At 57.5% G+C, this 19,158-nt stretch overlaps 1 protein-coding gene across 4 annotated transcripts; it reads left to right on the forward strand.

The window, feature by feature from the left end:
• Nucleotides 1–1,853: 1,853 nt before the first annotated feature.
• DNAJB12 (DnaJ heat shock protein family (Hsp40) member B12) lies at nucleotides 1,854–18,572 on the forward strand. Of its 4 annotated transcripts, none has more exons than XM_036437789.2 (9): nucleotides 1,854–2,139; nucleotides 9,193–9,385; nucleotides 10,410–10,555; nucleotides 11,740–11,925; nucleotides 12,038–12,117; nucleotides 13,224–13,333; nucleotides 14,907–15,079; nucleotides 15,564–15,661; nucleotides 16,814–18,572. In XM_036437789.2, exons 1-9 carry the CDS (start codon nucleotides 1,902–1,904, stop codon nucleotides 16,841–16,843), a joined length of 1,254 nt encoding a protein of 417 aa, XP_036293682.1. In that variant the 5' UTR covers nucleotides 1,854–1,901; the 3' UTR covers nucleotides 16,844–18,572. The 4 variants fall into 4 exon arrangements, with proteins under 4 accessions (XP_036293682.1, XP_036293683.1, XP_036293684.1 ...); XM_036437790.2 differs by having other exon boundaries at nucleotides 1,895–2,139; nucleotides 15,564–15,714; XM_036437791.2 differs by having other exon boundaries at nucleotides 1,895–2,139; nucleotides 15,564–15,708.
• Nucleotides 18,573–19,158: the final 586 nt, after the last annotated feature.

Here is a 19,158-nt window from a genome sequence, read left to right on the forward strand (position 1 = left end):
GCATAGCCACATGATCCAAGGATTAGGATGTGCACATCTTTAGGGAGCCTTCTGCCTACCACAAATAAGTAATATCATTGAAATAAAATCAGAGTAACATAAACATGTTTACAGAAAAAAGTCTTACTCCTTATTCTTTCCACCTGATTCCTTACAAATCCTTATCAACTATTTTTAGTTTCTTATGTTGTTTTTTTTAAAAGTATTTTTATTGATTCTTTTACAGAGAGGAAGGGTGTGAGATAGAGTTAGAAACATGGAGAGAGAAACATTGATCAGCTGCCACTGGGGATGTGCCTGCAACCAAGGTACATGCCTTTGACGGTAATTGAACCTGGGACCCTTCATTCTGCAGGTCGCCAATCCATCCAGTGAGCCAAACCGGTTAGGGCCAGAGTTGGTTTTTATATAAACATAGTATTAATATGAATATTCTTCTTCTCCCTACTTACACTGAAGGTATACTATTGCAGCTTGCTTTTTTTTTTTAATTGAATGTCACTTGAAGATGTTTTTCTTCCAGTGCACAGAGCAAGTTCTTCATCCATCTATATAAAGCATAGTACTACATAAATGGGTACTATCATTTATTGACCGTTGCCTGTTGATGGGCAGCTTTGTTTCCAATATTCTGCCACATAATCACTAGCTGTCAATGACTAACTTCACACATTACTTCTTCCGTGTGACCACTGAATGTTTTTTAATTATTTTATTTTAATTTTAGTTCTAACATCTCCAAGGCCAGTGACAAGTTGGCTTGGTGGCAATCTCTTATTGACACCCATTTGCCTTGGTGGCCCAGGAAATGGGGGCGTTAGCTTGAATTTGTGAATCTGAACCACTGGTCTGGTCTCAATTCCTCCAAAAGCATCCTCAGCTTTTCTGACCATCCCATATATACTTCCATCGCCCCACCATACCATACCTCCCCTGGGGGGGCCATTGGCCTCAAGCTGATGAGAGTGGAACCCCCAGAGGTTACGACACCAGGAAGTGTAAGCTGCCACTAAGAAAATAAACAAATCAAAGCTTCTGGGAGAAACGTCTCTTATCAGGCCATTTAAAATAGTACCTTCTAGCCGAAACCGGTTTGGCTCACTGGTAGAGCATCGGTCTGCGGACTGGAAGGTCCCAGGTTCGATTCCGGTCAAGAGCATGTATCTGGGTTGCGGGCACATCCCCAGTAGGGGGTGTGCAAGAGGCAGCTGGTCGATGTTTCTCTCTCATCGACGTTTCTAGCTCTCTATCTCTCTCCTTTCCTCTCTGTGAAAAATCAATAAAATATATTTAAAAACTAAAAATAAAAAAATAAAATAAAATAGTACCTTCTAGAGATCAACCGAAGGACTTGTATGCATGCATATAAGCATAACCAATGGACGAAAAACTTTGGGGAGGGAGGGCATGTATGGGAGGGGGGGGTGGATTGGTAAGGTATGTACACATATAATACCTTAATTTAAAAAATGAGGAAAAAATAATAAAACAAATAAATAGTACCTTCTCTCTATCCCTTTATTTTTCCTCACAGCCTATGTCACTGCCTGAATGTATATATTTATGGGACGTCTCCCCACTCCCCCCCACACACTGGAACGTAAGCCCCATGCGGGCAGGGGCTCTGCTTTGGTCACCACTGTGCGCCGCCGTGGCAAATAGCGGGTTCTCAGTAGACACCTGTTGAACAAGTTACCTTCGCCTCAAACGCACCGCTGCTTGCAAGCACGTACAAGCTTGGAAGCACAAGCACGCTCAGCAGTAAGACCCCGACTAGGACCCTCCGGCCTCCGGAGACGCGGGCGCGCACCCGCAGCCCCGGCTCCAACGTCGCCCTCCTCCCGGCGCACGGCCGCGCTTCCGCCCTCGCGCGGCGCTCGGAGAAGGAGGGGCGGCGGCTTATGTCATCACCCCGCGACGCCTGCCCCGCGACGCGCCGCCGGCGGCTGGCGCAGCCCTTCGCTCGCCCGGCCTCCCCCGCCCCGGTTCCGCGCTCTGGTTCCGCCATGGAATCCAACAAGGATGAAGCCGAGCGCTGTATCAGCATCGCCCTCAAGGCCATCCAGAGCAACCAGCCCGACCGGGCGCTCCGCTTCCTGGAGAAGGCACAGCGGCTGTACCCGACGCCGCGCGTTCGCGGTGAGTGTGCGGCGCCGGCGAGGCGGAGGGGACATTGGGACTAATGGGGGGGGAATACGGGAACGGACCGACCGGAGCAGTTGGAGGAGGGGGAGGGGTGGCGAGGCGCGGCTACGCCTGCGCACTGCGGCGCGCGGTGGCTGCCGGGAGATGTAGTCTTTCGGTCCCACGCCTCTCCGGGATGCTGCACACCTGCGGACGGGGGGCTCCCGGCGGCCTCGGCTTTCCGGGTGCTTGCTGAACCCTCCGAAATGTAGAGTTCCCGAGAATGAGAGGCGCTGGCAGGCGGGGCAAAGAGAACGTACCTGAAGTCGGAATCGAACTACTTTTCCCAAGGGGCCATTCGGTGGCCCGGGGCCAGGTGCCGGCCTGGGAAACATTATAGTTGAATAAACATAACTGCTCTGATAGAGGGACTGGGTCCTGGAGAGGGAAAAAAGACGTCCGATCTTCGGATGCCTGCAAAGGCGTCTTCGTGCCTTCGCTCTCCCCGCACGTTTCCTGTTGAATTGCCAGGGACTACCTTCCCCAAACTAGAGCCTGCCTCCTCCGTTCCTACCCCTTCGCCCCACCCCGGGCACCTTGACAGTCCGTCCTGAGACCCAGCTCCTCACTCGCTCGTGGAGCCTCTCCCCTCGCTCGTGGAGCCTCTCCCCTCGTTGGCGGCATCATCCGCAGCGGACCATCTTGTCGGAGACGCTGGCCCCACCCGCCCTCACCACCCTCGCCTCCAAGGGTCCCACCAGGCTGGCCTGCTGTGTAGCCCTGGGCTGAGTGAAGTCCTCCAAGCCAGGGAGGGGAACGTAATTGTCTCAACTGCTCAGCATGTCGCTGTACCCTGGAACCCTCTTTTCTTCTTTAACCTAAAAGCCTTCAAAGAGGTTTTTCTCTATCCAAGGTGGAAGAGAGGAGAGAGACCGTCTGTTAAAGGTTAGTGCCTGCAGTCACCACTTGGTAAACCGGCTGCCATATAGCAGGTACTCAGCATCAGGAGACCTGAGTCTCACCCTGACGGCTACCATGTGATTTTTTTTTTTTTTTTCTGAGCTTGGGTTTCCGTACCTAGAAAATGAAAGGGTTGGCCCAGATAATAAGAAGAACAGTGGCACCCATAGAGCTTTTCAGTTTAGAAAGTTCTTTCGAATGCATTTTCTCACGTGAGCTTGACCTATCAGGGAGGCAGAGCAAAGATTGTCTTTGTTCTATAAATGAAGGCATCTCTCAGAAGTAAGGGCTTCTCCAGTATTACACAGCTAGAAACTGGGCAGTTCTGTGACCCTATAAATATTTACTAAAGAAATAAAGTGAAACCGGCGAGCAGCAGTCAGCCCACCTTATGAAAGTGGTGAACAGGAGAAAGGGGACACTGGCAGAGGCGGCCTGGAGTGCCTGCAGCTTCCTGCCTCCTGGCGGCATGCTGATCTTTCGCCCTGTTTGCCAGGACCCCTGAGATACCCGCTCCGGGGCTTCTCTGGGAAATCACGCTGATGCAGAGGAGAGCAGGGTAGGGTAGCCCTCCCCCCCGCCCCCCAAGCTCTCAGAACTCTGTCAGACGCCGATGCCTCTGGGGGCTCAGGAGCAGGCAGCCAAAACGGAGTGTAACAACACAGCTTGTGGAGATCTTCCTGTCAGCAGGCCGCCCGGGCTCGGTCGGGGCTCTGATGAATGTCCTTCCTGAGGCTCTGGCACTGGAATTTGCTCAGGCAGAAGAGCCACCAGCTGCGTGTTTGTGATATTTGTGATATTCTGGAAGGAGTACATGCCTCCTGCTTCTCTGTAAACATCATCTGTGCCCTCTCTGGCCTGCACACTGAGCTGATAGGAGCCTGGGGTTAATTGTGGCCTGGGAGGGGGAAACCGTATGGTTAGAAAATGACTAGTAGTATTGTCCACACCAGCTATGTGAGGTTTGAACTTACTCCAGATGCTCATTCGGTGCAGCTGACATTTTTGTTCTGTTTGCAAAGTCTTCTGCTTTGTACTAAGTGGTTTAGCAGGATTGGTAAGAAATGATCCTTTGCCTCAAGGAGCTTACAATCTAGTGAGGGACACAGATTATAGAAAAGATAATATTGTAAGCCATAAAACAATAATTGTGACTAAACAAATTTAAGCACAGGGTCAGATGCTGCGGGCTTAAGTGTTTGAACTGTACTTGGGAGGAGGGGAGGAGGCTTGGAGAAGAGCATACTGGGAGACATGGGGCTGGAAGGTGTAAGGGCTGGAGAAAGGGCTTGACTGTAGCAAGATTTCGAGGCTGTGGGGGTAGTGATTTGCTTCTAGAGAGAATTAAGTTTGGAACATAGAATGGGGCCAGATTGTGGAAGTCCTGTCCTGCGCTGCCTGGGATGTTCACTCTGTAGTTAGTGAAAAATCCATTGACGTTTTAGATGGCAGGAAGACGGTCAAGGTATTTCTCTTAAGGGAGAACAGGGTGGTGTCACTAAGAGGAAGGAGAGGCTCCAGGCAGAAACCAGTTGGAAGAGACTTGCACTGAGTAGGTGAGGGGCTCTGAGGGCCTGGGATATACGCAGCCTGGAGGAGGAGGAGGTCATTGGGCGGAGCCACCTAGCCTGTGAGAGAGAGGGATGCCAAGGAGAAATGGGCGCTCAGAGTCCACGCCTGTGTGCCTGGACAGACAGGAAAGCCAAGGAACCTGGGTGGGAAGAGATGGGCAGAGGCTGAGGGGCTGGTGGGTTGGTGCTGGTGGGCTGTTCCAGAGGAGCTTGGAGCTCAGGAGAGAGAGCTTGAGGCTCCAGCTGAAGGTCTGGCCTCAGCGTGACCCGGCTATTGGAGTTGTGCTGGCCACAGTCGCTGTGGGAAAATGTGGAACGTGTAGAGGAGGCTGCTGCGGGCACACCCTGATCCACAGAGGGAGATGGAGCAACAGCAGGAGGAGGCGGTCCCAGGAGAGCGGCTGCCTGGTAGCCATGGAGCGGGGTGCGAGGAGGTGTGGGCAGCTCTGTCAGTTGCTGCCGAGGCCACGTGGGAAAAGGACAAGTTGAGAAATGAAAGGGAAGGATCAGGAGCATGGACGGGAAGTGGAGGGACAGAAGGAGGGAAGGGTTTGGGTGTGGAGGCTCAGAACAACCTTGAAGGGTCAGAGAACATCTCGGCGAGAAGCCATGAGGGCCCCGCCGGTGCAGCTCAGTTATTGGAGCATCGTCCATGCATGGAAGGGTCTCGGGTTTGATTCCCGGTCAGGGCATGTACCCAGGTTTGGGTTTGATTCTCAGTTGGGGCATATGCAGAATGCAACCCATCAGTGTTTCTCTCTCTCCCTCTCCCTGTCTCTCTAAAATCAATAAAAACATATCCTCAGGTAATGATTTAGAAGAAGAAAAAACAGATAAGGGGGGACTTGAAACTTGTGCTGCAGGAAGTGGGGTGGTGAGGCACCAAGGGCTGAGGAGCAGTAGGCAGGCCCTAAGCTGGGCCACCGCAGGGCAGGGCTGGGGAGCTAGTCCCTTTCTGGGACTTTATTCAGTGCCTGGCACCCTCATAGACACTGGCTTTGCCTGAGGCTTAGCAACCATGGTAGGAGGTACCAGATTTCCAGGAAGCCGATGAGAACATCTGTAGGCCTCAGTTTCCCCAGCATACGAAGCAAGGGTGGGCCTGAATGGTCTTGTAGCTCAGACTGCCTGAACTCCTGAGATGTCAGCCTCTGGGTCCAGGATAAGTCAGGAGGGCCAAGGTGGAAGGCCCACTCAGGGACCGGGGAGGGCTTGTTTTCAAGAGATACTGGCACTCGGAGTCTAGGACAGAGATGCTCCGATACTGGTGAGGTCTCGGGTGGGGCTGTCCATTTAAGTCGGTCAGCCATCATGAACCTCACTGTCTGCTCAAAGCTTCCATCCCCCTGATTTCACTGAGTCCTTTTACCCGCAGCGCAGCCTGAGAAGGTGGAGATCCTATCTTCACTGAGGAGTCAGAGAACCTGGCAAGGCTACATGATAATCAGCAAAGGAACCAGACTGCCTAGCTCCCCTCCCAGACGCTCCCTCGGCCGCCTTTCCCAGTGCACTTTGAACACTGCAGGCACGTAGAGCCTGGAGAGAGAAGTAATGTTTGCTGGAAGTTGTGCAAAGCTCTTTAGATGCATTTACTCATTTACCCTATTAACTCTCTCAAGGAAGATGCCTCTTCGGAGGGAAAGCTGCGCTAACTGGTCCACAGTGACCTCGCCAGCATGCGGCAGAGCCAGGTTTGAACCCGGGCCGCCTGGCTCTCCAGTCGGGGGTTGAGGGGGGCCCTGCTGGTGGCTTTGGCTATAGAAATGCTTCCACCTCCACCTCAGCTGCCCCCTCTCCCAGTTGGTTTCTCCTGCCAGTTCCCCTCTTTGTAAATGTCTGCTGGCTGTACTGGGAAGGAGCAGAATCGGGATGTGGATCCAGCCATGTCTGTCTGTCTACAGATTCACATCACGCTGTTCTCTACTCTCTGTGACCGTCTCCTGTCAGCACTGCGGTGAGGGATGTAACAGCGAGTCAGGAGCAGCCAGTCACAGCCCTGGGCCTGAGAGGGGGCGTCCAGGCCTCCGAGAGGCTGCTTGTCAGCCACCAGCAACTTTCACTTCCCGCTCAGACGGGAACCTTCTGTCTGACCCCGAGCACACCTGCTTCCCTGCGGGCTCTCTCTCTGCAGCATAGAGAAAGTAGAGTGGCTGACCCATGTAACTGCCCTGAGAAGCTTCCAGAAGCTTCCCTGAGAAGTACTAGAGAGAGTTCCATCTCTGAGTTTGTGGTCGGCAAACTGCGGCTCGCGAGCCACACGCGGCTCTTTGGCCCCCTGGGTGTGGCTCTTCCACAAAAGACCACGGCCCGGGCGAGTCTGTTTTGAAGACGTGGCGTTAGAAGAAGTTTAAGTTTAAAAAATTTGGCTTTCTAAAGAAATTCCAATCGTCGCCCTGTCGATGTTTGGCTCTGTGGACTAATGAGTTTGCTGACCCCTGTTAGTTGATTAGCCCCGACCACTGGGGCTTCCAGAGAAATTGAAATGAACGACTTCTTTAAAAGCCCCGAAAAAGTATCCCTAGCGAACCAAGCTTCCTGCCTCCGCCCGTCTTGATCAGCATCCCTTCCTCTGTTAGTTTTCTGCGTGGCCATTTCCCTGGTGCCTGCGTGGACCTGGCGGCAGGGACAACCTGAAACGTCACGTTACGTCTGGTCCAAAGCCCGCCGAGTGCTGAGCTGCCTTCCTTCGCCGTGGTCTCCCGTTTCCACGCCCGGGCCCCTCATCTTCCTGGCCAGCAGCTCGGCGGCCAGGCCGTATCAGCAGCTATCGTTTTGAACGGTTACCGTGTCAGTGTCCCTGCCGGTGCTCACACACGGGATTTCATCCCACACCCCTGTGAGGACAGCCAGAAAGGTCTCGCAGGTGGGCCGGCGCACACTGTTAGGATTTGGCTGAGCTGAGGTTTGAAGCCTGGGTCTTTCTGTTTTGGTGGTTTTAACTTATTGATTTTTATTTTTTTTTATTTATTTATTTATTTTTTTTAAATATATTTTTTTATTGATTTTGTTCAGAGAGGAAGGGAGAGAAATAGAGAGCTAGAAACATCAATGAGGGAGAGTCATCGATCAGCTGCCTCTTGCACACCCCCTACCGGGGATATGCCCGCAGCCAAGGTACATGCCCTTGACCGGAATCGAACCCGGGTCCCTCAGTCCCCAAGCCGACGCTCTATCCATTGAGCCAAACCGGTTTCGGCTTAACTTATTGATTTTTAGAGAGAGAAACTGCTTTAAAAGCTGCCTGTTGTTGTCCCATTTAGTTGCACTCATTGGTTGATTCTTGTATGTGCCCTGACCGGGGATTGAACCCACAGTGTTGGCATATTAACCAACTGAGCTACCCGCCAGGGCAAAACCTGGGTCTTTCTGAATTCAACTTCTCTGGAAGGGGCTCCCCCGCCAGGTCTGTGCGGTCCCAGATACCAGCATGTGCAGAGCAAGGTCCCATGAGCTGGGCATCCTGGGGTTCAAGTCCTGCCTACCAGCTTGTGCAGCTGATCAAATACGCAGCCGCTCCTTACAGTGTGTGCGGGGGGAAGGGTGGCGATCAGCCCTCCCTGGAAGGCCGCTGGGAGGACTAGCTGAGCTGATACATGCAGAGCGCTGTGTCCCGTCCCGCCTGAGCCAGTGAGCACTCATGGCCATCGCTCCTCTCGGAGCGCGCACTCAGGGTTTGCCACGGGAACCCTGCGCCTCCCTCCCGTGTGTGGGTTTCGCCGCTGCTGACTCGGTAAGGTAGTGAATTTGTGCAACTAAGGCGGCGGTGGCTCAGGGCACACTGAGTCCTGGTGCCCTGGCCCGGCCCTGGGTGAGACCAGGCGCTGACAGCCAGCACGGAGCCCTGAGCCCAGAAGGTCGGGGAGCAGCGGGCCGTGCCGCTGTCCCTCTCAGCACAGAGGTGTCCTGGTCCCTGCGGTGGTCAAGGCCTGGTGTCCCAGGACACTCCCCCGGCTTCGCAGGGTGCAGGAGCGGTTTTGCGTCTGAAATAAATGGGCACAGGGGACTTCCGGCTTGAGTGTGAATAACCGTGACCCTGTCTGAGGGGACAGCTGTGGTCTCTGTAGACTCTGAGCGCTGATAGGACATTGGACATGGTGGCTGTTTGAAAACGTAAGAACAGCAGATGTCAGTCCCGACCCCCGGGCACACTCACTGCCCCACTCCCTCCTCCTCAGGGGTGCGCACCGGCCACCAGGAGGGTCCCGTCCCCTCTGCCAGGTGCTTCGCCGTCTCAGCCCTCAGAGGACGGCCGTGGAACACACTGCTTTGGGATTTAAGAGATCTGAAGTATTAATAGTTTATTTTGGGAACAGGAAAGAAGAAAAAACAGTTTGTTTTTATGCTGAGTTTAAAGTGACCTACATATACCCTGCTGGCTCCTGAGGCCTGGGCCCTGAGAGAGCAGGGCCCCCACAGGCTGGAGTCAGGCAAGAAGCCAGCGGCTCTGCTGGGAGGATAAGCAGGCGGGGGTGGGGACCTGGCCTCCCCCGGGATCAGGTGGTCCCTCGGCCGTGACATGTGGCCTTGCCTCGCACAGGCCTGATCGAGTCCCTCAACCAGAAACCACCGTCTACCGGCGACCAGCCCCAGCCCACAGACACGACCCATGCCACCCGTAGGAAAGCAAGTGGGTCCGACGCCCCCTCGGCCAATGGCGAGGCAGGAGGCGGAGGAGGAGGAGGGGAGCCCACCAAAGGCTACACCGCGGACCAGGTGGCCGCCGTGAAGAGGTAGGAGGCGGGCCTGGCGGGCTGGGGCGGGGGTGGATTCAGGTCCAGAGCAGGCCTCACCGCAGGGGCGTCCTGCCCCTCACGTCTGCCTGTGTCTGGGTGGCCCTGGGACGGCCTTGAAGATGGGGCGGGTCCAAGTGGTCGGGCTCACCGGGCCCACTCCCCATTTCCCACACGGCCCTGGGCATCCGGCTCCGCCGTCCCCTCCCGCCAGGACAGCCCACGGCGGGGGCTGAAATGCTGACACCGCGGGCCTGGCCGCCTCACACAGCTCTGTTTGTCACACCGAGACGGGCATGGTCTCCCCAGCCCACAGCCCCACCCCCACCAAAGCCCCTTTCAGACCGGAGCTGTGGGGGAGACGGGAGACTGATCCCTCCGAGGCCGGGGCGGCCTCGGAGCAGCTCCCCTCCAGGCCGCGCTGGCCCGGCTGCTCCTCAGGCTCTGCCCTCGGCCTCCCGCTCGCTGGCCGGCTCCCCGAGGCCCCCCAGCCCCGCTGCTGTGAAGGCCTCAGCCAGCCTCGGCACTGGGTTCAGCCTGCGGTGCCGCAGCACACTGTAGTTTGTCCCAAAAACGTGCCAGATTTACATTATCCTGACCAAACGGGGCAGCAGTAGGAACTGATTGCGGGGAGTTACGAGTGCTGGAAAAAGTCCAAGAATCAGGGTCTCTTCGGGGCCCTGAGGAGGGGTGAGCCGACCTGCCATGGCCTTTGTGTTGCCCATTCAGGACTCATTGCCAGGAGAGGGGGTAGCTGGCCGTGTGTGGGCACACCTGCCCGTGGGCAGAGCCGTGACTGGCAGTCCTCGTGAGGTCGCCCGCAGGGAGGGTGCTGTTAGCCAAGAGAGGTGGTTCCGGTCTGGCAGACACAGCAGCCGCCCCTCTTACACCCTGACCGTTTCCCCGGGGCCGGCCCAGGTCCCAGCCCAGTGGGCGCTTTCTGCGGCTCCCTTCACCCCCCATCTGTCCGCCTGTGCCCCCGAGCCTGCTCACCGCCTCCCCTCACGGCCCGGCCCCTCCCCAGGGTGAAGCAGTGCAAAGACTACTACGAGATCCTGGGCGTGAGCAGAGGCGCCTCCGAGGAGGACCTGAAGAAGGCCTACCGCAAGCTGGCCCTCCGGTTCCACCCCGACAAGAACCACGCGCCCGGCGCCACCGAGGCCTTCAAAGGTGAGCCCGTGTTCTTGTCTCGTCCTCGGCGAGAATAAGGGGCTTTTCCAGGCGACGGCCTCAGACCCACGTCCTGCGGCTCAGGGGCTGCTTCCTGGAAGAAGGTCCTAGGAGCCACCTCAGCCCCAGCCTGTCAGCTCAGAGGGCCCCTCCTGCCTCCCCACCTCCTCGTTCCCTGGGTTAGAGGAGGGGCCGAGGAGAAAGGACCAGCGGCTCCTTGGGGTCAGGCCTGCATGGAGCGGTCTGCAGGCTGCACACAGCCCTACCCCACCCCCCTCACCCCTGCGGCCTGTCAGTCAGCCCGGAAGGAGAAGGCGAAGGGGAGTAAGGAAGCAAATGGCTTCCCCTTACTCCAGCCCCGCCTCTGCCTGCCGCCTACCCCCACCCTCCTTGGGAGGAGGGGGCATCCTCCTTCTTCTCGGGGTCCAGACTCGGAAGCAGAAGCAGCTGTGACCCGCTCCTGTGAGAGAGGCCGCCGGAGCGGGAGCGGGAGACTCGGGAGGCCCGAGCTGGGCTCGAGCCCAGGCCTCCCGCCTGGGGAGCTCTCCTGGAGGCCCGGTGCCCGCAGAGATGCCCGGCAGAGGAGCGGCAGCTGGGACCGGACCGGGAAGAGGGCTCCTCGCCCCCACACCCCCCGCAGGAGCAGCCCCGCCTCCCGGAGCCTGGCCCTGCGGTTCCCCGGCCCCCAGTTGGCAAGCAGGCTTCACGTGTCTGCTCGGCCCTGAGGCCGCCCTGGCACCTCAGGATGACATGCCCTCCTCAGAGGAAGGCCACCCGGCCCCTCGGGAGAGGAGGGGGCGGGACGGGGTGGTTTTCATAAAGTCAGGAGGACTTGAAGCCAGCCCTGGGTTTGCCTCCTGGCTCTGCGACTCCGCTCCGCCTCTCTAGTCTGCTTGCCCGCTGGTACGATGGAGACGGTGGCTGTCAGGGTCACTGGGATAATGCCCGCAGAGGCCTGGTGTGTGGGAAAGGCTGGCCTCTCCTGAGGTGGAGAGCGGGGAGCCTGAGTGTGAACCCCCAGGCTGCCCAGGTTCACGGAGCGGTTTTCCTGCCCGCCGCCCACTCCGGCCACGGACCCGCCTCCAGCAGCTCTGCACCCGAGGGAAGTGAGCTGTAGGCTGCCAGGGAGCTGTGTCACCCACCCCCCAGCGCCCCCAGACCCGACCCTTCTCCCTCCTGTCTAGCCATCGGCACAGCGTATGCCGTGCTCAGCAACCCGGAGAAGAGGAAGCAGTACGACCAGTTCGGTGATGACAAGAGCCAGGCGGCCCGGCATGGCCACGGCCACGGGGACTTCCACCGTGGCTTTGAGGCCGACATCTCCCCCGAAGACCTCTTCAACATGTTCTTTGGCGGCGGCTTCCCGTCCAGTAAGTCCCCGCCTCCCTCCCCACAGCCAGGCTTCCCCAGGGTGCTGGTGGGAGACTGGGTGCAGCCTCTCCCTCTCCCGCAGTCCCCCTGACTCGGCCCCTCCGCCCGCAGGTAACGTGCACGTCTACAGCAACGGCCGGATGCGCTACAACTACCAGCAGAGGCAGGACCGCAGGGAGAACCAGGGGGACGTGAGTGAGGGGGTGCTGGAGCCGAGGGGAGGGGGCCTGAGGGGCAGGGGCGTGCTCAGCTGTCTGTTCTGGTCCCACAACCCTCAGCCGAGGAGCCATCTTGGGCCTCCCTTGCCATTCCTCTGAGCGACACCAGAGGGAGCCACAGTCCACATTGCCCAGAGGAGAGGGGACTCGTGGCCTCTTGGAGAATGTAATGCGGGATGTTTTCCACCTACAGGCAGGTTCGAGTGTGAACAGCCTTTGTGCAGTTCACGTTGGTGCTGGCTCTGTCTTTACAACACTGAAAAACGGATGTAAAAGCCGTATCAAGACCGTGCTTCCAGCGCGTTTTGAGGGCCACAAGAACAGCTAGCTAACATTAAAACTATGGACAGCTGCGGAGCATTTAACATTATGACAATGTGGCCTTATGTTTTTGTTTATCTTTATTTATTATTTTTTTTTTTTAATATATTTTATTGATTTTGTCCAGAGAGGAAGGGAGAGAGATAGAGAGCTAGAAACATCGATGAGAGAGAGTCATCGATCAGCTGCCTCTTGCACACCCCCTACTGGGGATATGCCCGCAGCCAAGGTACATGCCCTTGACCGGAATCGAACCCGGGTCCCTCAGTCCCCAAGCCGACGCTCTATCCACTGAGCCAAACCGGTCTTGGCTGTTTTTGTTTATCTTTAAACTTTAATTTTGTGTGTATTAACATATAGAAGAGTTTTTAAATTACAAATTATCACACAGTGAACAACTTTATTTTTATTTATGGCTTTTTAACTGGCGGTTTGTAAATTGGTAATATATCCGAATGGTTTCAAATTCAGAAAGGTCTCTGGCCCCCATTTCTGGAGGCAGCCACTTTGCTCATTTTTTGGCATCCTTTCCCCAGTGTATGTGACACCAGGGGCTGTTTTGTTTTTATCTGGGGAAGGTGGCCGGTGGAGGGGCCTCTGTATTGGGAGGGAGTAGGGAGTGGTGTCAAGGCCTGTTTTGTGTAACTGCCTTCCGCCACCTGGGCCCCTGAGCTGGGGGAGCTGGCGGTGATGGTGGCGGACACCGGACCCCCCCCCCCCCAGGGCTGGCTTGGGTGACCATTGGCTCTTCCCTCCAGGGCGGACTGGGGGTGTTTGTCCAGCTGATGCCCATCCTCATCCTGATCCTCGTGTCGGCTCTCAGCCAGCTCATGGTCTCCAGTCCGCCCTACAGTCTGAGCCCACGGCCGTGAGTACTGGAGCTGCGGGGCGACCCCGGGGTGGGCGGAGGGGGACCTGGTGGAGTTTCAGTCACCATCAGGGTGACTTCTTTCCCACCCTGCAGGCTCTTGGTCATAAAGCAGAAAGCTGGCTTAGATCAAGAAAATACATTTTCCCTGTTGAGTAGAAGTTCTTGATCTTTTTTAGGATCAGGGCCCCGCAAGAAAATGCAGTGAAAACAGCAGATTTATCCTGGAACCTTCACATACACAGTTTTGCATATCATTCCGTAGGCTTTATAACGCCCCTCCTACCCCCACACACACCCATCTTATCTGCCAGATAAGAACCCTGAGATAAGAATCTCTGCTCTTTGTTCAGGATGGGGCTTTAGAGTCACTCAGAGCAAGGCTGGCTTTGAATTCCAGCTCCTTTACTAAGCAGTTGTATGACTATGGGCAAGCTAAGTCATTTCTCTCAGCCTTGGTTTCCTCACCAGTAAAATGGGAACATCTGCCTGCTTGTGAAAATTAAATGAGTAATACACGTAAAATGCCAGGTTCATTGGAAATACTCAACAGTATTTGTTGAATAAACTTATGGTCCCAACTACCAGTAGTGAACTTGGGCAACTTATTTGACTGTTTAAGGCACATGTGTCAAACACAAGGCCCGCGGGCCAAATCCGTCCCACCAGGCCTTGCAATGTGGCCCGCACCGCGATGTCATCACTGCACTCCGCTGTGTTTCCATCACAATGACAGTTTATGACTGTTCAGTAAACCATTCGGCCCGCGATTTAGGCTGGATTTTAGATTTTGGCCCCTTCTCTGATTGAGTTCGACACCCCTAGTTTAAGGTGTCAGCACCCCTCACTTCTGGTACCTGATTGTACTGAGACCGAGTGGGTACTTAGGTTTTATTGGTGGAAGCTCTCCGCTCCCATCTAGCTGCCTGGCAGCATCCTCTCAGCCAGCAGGGGGCAGCGTCGGGCTACTGGGCCCACCCCAGCCGCACAGTCCTCTGGCCGATGGCAGGCTTTCCTCCGCAGCTGGAGCGGTGACCGGCCGCAGTGGGCCGGCAGGGCCGTCCTCCCCGGAGCACCGGCTCCTGTCTGAATTGAGGCTCTTCCCACAGCCTGGGAGCCTGCAGTTGGAGTTGGACTATAGAACCCAAGAGCTGGAAAAATACAACTCCTTGGAATCCTTCCTGTCAGTTTGCTTCTGAGCCTCTTAACCCTAACCCTTCTAGGCAGGCAGGCCCTCAGCAAGAATTGGAGGCCCAGGTTGCTCAAGCCACACAGCTCATCAGAGAGAACCAGACTCACTCCAGGCTCCCTGCTTCCCGGACTGGGCCTCTCAGAAAGGGACTTCTCCCCAGTGGCCCCCACGTCCACAGGGGCACAGGGAGCCCGGGGAGGGCTGGCCGTGGGCTGGGCAATTCGTGCAGGAAGGACACCCCACTTGGAGTGTGTGGTGCAAGTTCCTGCGCTCGTTTGGGAGTGAGGTGACCGCCCCCGTGGCCTGGGTGTCCCATCGGGGCTCGCGTCCCCAGAGCTGCCCCGGGCCGGCCGGGCCCACACGGTGCCGGTATTCCTGCAGGTCGGTGGGCCACGTCCACAGGCGCGTCACTGACCACCTGAACGTCGTCTACTACGTGGCCGACACCTTCTCCGCGGAGTACACGGGCTCCAGCCTGAAGACGGTGGAGCGCAACGTGGAAGACGACTACATCGCCAACCTCCGCAACAACTGCTGGAAGGAGAAGCAGCAGAGTGAGCGGCCGGCGGGCGCGGGGCTCGGGGGCAGGAAGGAGACCGCCCTCCTCACCCGGCGCTGTGGCCCAGCACCTGGCACTGCCCGTGCCAGCCAGCCCAGCGCAGAGCTGGCTCCGCCCCGATTCCCTGGGGATCTCCTCCAGGTCCGGTGAGGCGCTGCCAGAGGCGCCTGTGTCCACAGGGATTGGCCCAGATCTCGGGGCACCACTGATTGGGCACCGGCTCTCTGTGGACCTGGGGGAGGCCTGGCCAGGAGGACAGGCTCTGACCCTGGCTGGCCTCACCCCCACTCTAACGAAAGGGGCCACTGTCCCTGCCCCTCGTTGGGACCAGTCTCTGCTCCTTCAGGGTCCTCCCTAAAGGTCCTCTGTCCCAGCTCCTGGGCCTGTAACAGCCCTCCCTCTGTCCCCAGAGCAGACGGCGCCCTAGCAGGCTTCAGGAGGCGCCGGGCGTGCCCTAACCCTGCCCCATTGCTTTGCAGAGGAAGGCTTGTTGTACCGGGCCCGCTACTTCGGCGACACAGACATGTACCACAAAGCACAGAGGATGAGCACCCCGAGCTGCAGCCGACTGTCAGAGGTGCAGGCCTCCCTGCATGGATAGTCCCGGGCCGGCCACCGACCGAGGTCCAAGTATGAGCCAGGGCCGCCCCTGCCCTGCACTTCCAGCTGCTCTGGCCCTGGTCTGAGGCAGCCGAGCGGAGGAGGGGGAGAGCCTCGTGTGATGGCACAGACCCCTTGTCCCCAGCCTGACCTCCAGCTGCAAAGTTGAGGCAGCTCTGGGGTGTGCTTAGAAACTGGGGTCTGCTTCAGGCCTGTACCCTTCCCCCCTTCCCCCTACTCCCTGGCTTGGGCTGAAGCTGGAATGTGGGGTACCCAAGCAGAAGGGGAGCACAAGGTTGCTGCTGAGAGCCACTGGGCCTCCTTGGTCTGCTCCAGCCATCTGGTCACCACACCCTCCCCCAGTGCAGCAGACTATTGTCTGCACCCGGTGTTCAAGCCACCGAATAGCCCTGGGCCCACAGAGCCCCCACAGGGAGAGCCTTGTGGGACCCTCTCCCTCTGCTCTCTGGGCAGCAGGACGTGGAACAGGATGGGAGCCCAGCAGAGGGCAGGGAGGAGCCATCAGGCTGGGACAGGAGAGGCTGTCACCTGACCGCTCCCTCTGGCAGATCAGAGGCTGCCTCTCTGTGTCTCTCTCGTCTGTCAGTCTTTCTCTTGTCTCTCTGTCGCCGTCTCTCATGCTACTGCACTGCCGCCTGGGAGCCACCGGTGTCCGCCGCCCAGCTTCTCCCCTGTGGTCTGAAAGGGGGACAGGCGGCCGTGCGGTCGGGCGAATGCAGAGCCCCGGCACCGGAGGGCGGGGATGAAATGCTGGCATCAGACGGCCTGCCTCCTTTGCCCCGAGTGGGGGCATGGGCTCTGCTCCAGCACTTGCCAGAGGGGACGGCTCGGACCAAGCCCAGAGGAGTGTGGGCAGGGCCGGGAACGGTCCTTTTCGTGTCGGTGCCTTGTCCATCCCTCTGTCTGCGTCCCCTCAGCAGAGACCCAGGGACAGACTGACTCTGCTTGGAGGCCGTTCGCTTGTGCCTTGGGAGAGGGGACAGACTGCGGGAGGGCAGTGGGGGCAGCTCAGGAGGGAAAGACAGTGGCGAGGAGGCTGCCTGTGCTGTGGCTGAGCTAGAGGCCCTGGACACGTGACTGCGCGCTAACTGTCCCCTCTCCTCCCCAGACCGTGAAATCCCTGGAGAATTTTTGGTGACATGCACTGAGCCAAGGTGATGATGAACTGTATATTTCAGGAAAGACATAAAAAAGGAAAAAACATTAAAATGGACTGGAGGCCGAACGCCACACAACTGTCCTCTCTCCCACCCAGTCCGTGCAGGAAGCTCTAGGACAGCCAGGACACCTGCCTGCTGCTTCCCTCCCTCCCGGGCTGGCCGAGGCGCGGGCTGCACATCGCTCTCCTAGGATACAGAAACCATGGCAACAGAAGCAGAATGTAAAACTTAGCAAATGTCTCCGGGAAGGGCTGGGGGAGGGGACCCCACTGCCTTTCTCCCCCTCCCAGGAGCCACCACCAGTCACCTCAGAGGAATCCAGGCAGAGGCGTAGGCCGAGGATAGAGAGGAGGAGGAGGAGGACAGAGAACTTTCCAGAAATGTAATTTATAGATGCGTGTATATGTATATATATCTATTTATATGTAAATAGCACATATAAAGATATATATAGATATATATAGTCTACTTTGTAAACTGCAGGGATTTGGTGGATTGTTTAGCTGATTTCTTCCCTGATTTAGAAGACGGACTGTTTGGGGAAGGCAGCCTGGTCCTTCGACAGAAGGACAGTCGGTCAGAGCTTCTAACATTCCCCTCAATCCAGCCTGGCTTGGATGGCAGCAGCAATCATGATGGTGTGAGTCGTAGGACGCTCTTGAAGACGCCAGGCTGACGGTCAGGCTGGAGAGGAGAGAGGGCCCTGAAGGCCAGGGCCAGGTCAGGGTTGAGTTGAGGGAGAGGCCCCAGGCAGCCTCTGGGGTGAGACCATCCACCTGAAGCTCCGGCCAGCTCGGACGGGCTCTGTCCTGGTGCCCAGGAGCCCCCTGACCTCCTGCCACAGAGAGCGAGGCTGGAAGAGGGACCAGGCTCTGCCCAGCCACCCCCTCACCCCATCCCTGAGTGAGTCTTGCCTTATAGGTGCCACAGGGCACAGCTCCATGTTGCCACTGGTTTTTCCTGAGTCGCACACCGACGACTCCAGAGGGCTCTTCCTCCAAGAGTCAGCCAGCTGGTCCAGACCCCAGGCCGCAGCTGACACCTGAAGAAAGCCAGGGCCTGTGACACCTCTGTCTCTGTCTCTGCCTCCGCGGACACGCCGCCTGCCTTCTGCCCCTGGGACAAAGGACGCATCTGGACAGAAGGGTCCTCGTCCTCACCTTCAGATGAGGATTTTTTTCTCTCCAAACAGCAGTTGCTGCCAGGGAGAGAGGGGGGTTTTATTTATTCCCAGTTTCGGCTGGGTCTTTCGGAACTGCCGTTCTCCTCCCGGACTGTCCCCTGGCGCTGGGTGAACCATCGAGCCTGCCATCTCCCGAAGCCTTACTCCCCACGCTGCCAGCGAGGAGGCAGCCGCCCTCCCGGAGTTCCTCCTGGCTCCTTTTGTAAAGTCCCCAACGAGCAGGATTCTTTCTGGGAAAGGAAGCTGGTCAAGAAATGTCAGCTCTGGTTTCGGAACAAGATCCTGCCCTGTGAGGACGCGGCCGCCCGGCCCAGAGAGAGGCTAAGAGCTGGACGTGGGCAGGAGTGCCCGCCAGGCAGCCCTGGTGCTCTGCCCCACCGCCCTGGCGGCTGGCCTTGGCAGCTGTCCCCAGACGGGCTGAGCCATGTGCAATAAGAACATAGATCCCAAAGGATCCCCGAGAAGCTGTATTTCTTGAATTAGAATTCTGAAATTGTACATCTATAAATATGTTTATTATGTGATTGGCTGTGGTGGGTCTTCATTGAGCAAGGGGGCTAATGTTTGGGGCGGGGGTCCCACAAGCACCTGTTGCTATGACATCCTACAAGGAGTTTGGGCGACCAGCCTGAATGTCTCCCTCATCCAGGCCCCAGCTGACAGCCACTTGGGTCACCAGTGTTCCAGGGCTGACTCCATCCAGGCGAAGGGTAAGGGACTCAAGCCAGGACCCGGGGGTCTCCCATGGCCCTGGGCTGTCAACTGGGACCATCACAGCCTCTGCTTCCCCCTGTCCCTGCTTCCTCCCGCCCTTCGAGCCCAGCAGCCTGCGGTGAGCAAACCGGTTCCGAATCTCCCTTCTCAGCCCGGAGCTCCAGCCCGCTCTTCAGGGCCAGGGGACAGCTCTCCCAGTCCCTTTACACCTCTGGCCGCAGTCCTCCCGTCGTCCTCCCCACACCGCCCCCTCAGCCTGCCCGCCTGCCCCCGAGGGCTGGAAAAGCTAAAACGAGGCGGCTCCAGTGGGCTCCCGTGAATGGAGCGAGCGGCAGATCTGCCCGGGCCTCCCGGAGACAGCGCCCGCGGCCCTGACTGGCGGCCCGAGGCCCCTCC

The sequence above is a fragment of the Pipistrellus kuhlii genome, unplaced genomic scaffold (assembly GCF_014108245.1).
Source record: "Pipistrellus kuhlii isolate mPipKuh1 unplaced genomic scaffold, mPipKuh1.p scaffold_m20_p_15, whole genome shotgun sequence".
NCBI lineage: Eukaryota > Metazoa > Chordata > Mammalia > Chiroptera > Vespertilionidae > Pipistrellus > Pipistrellus kuhlii.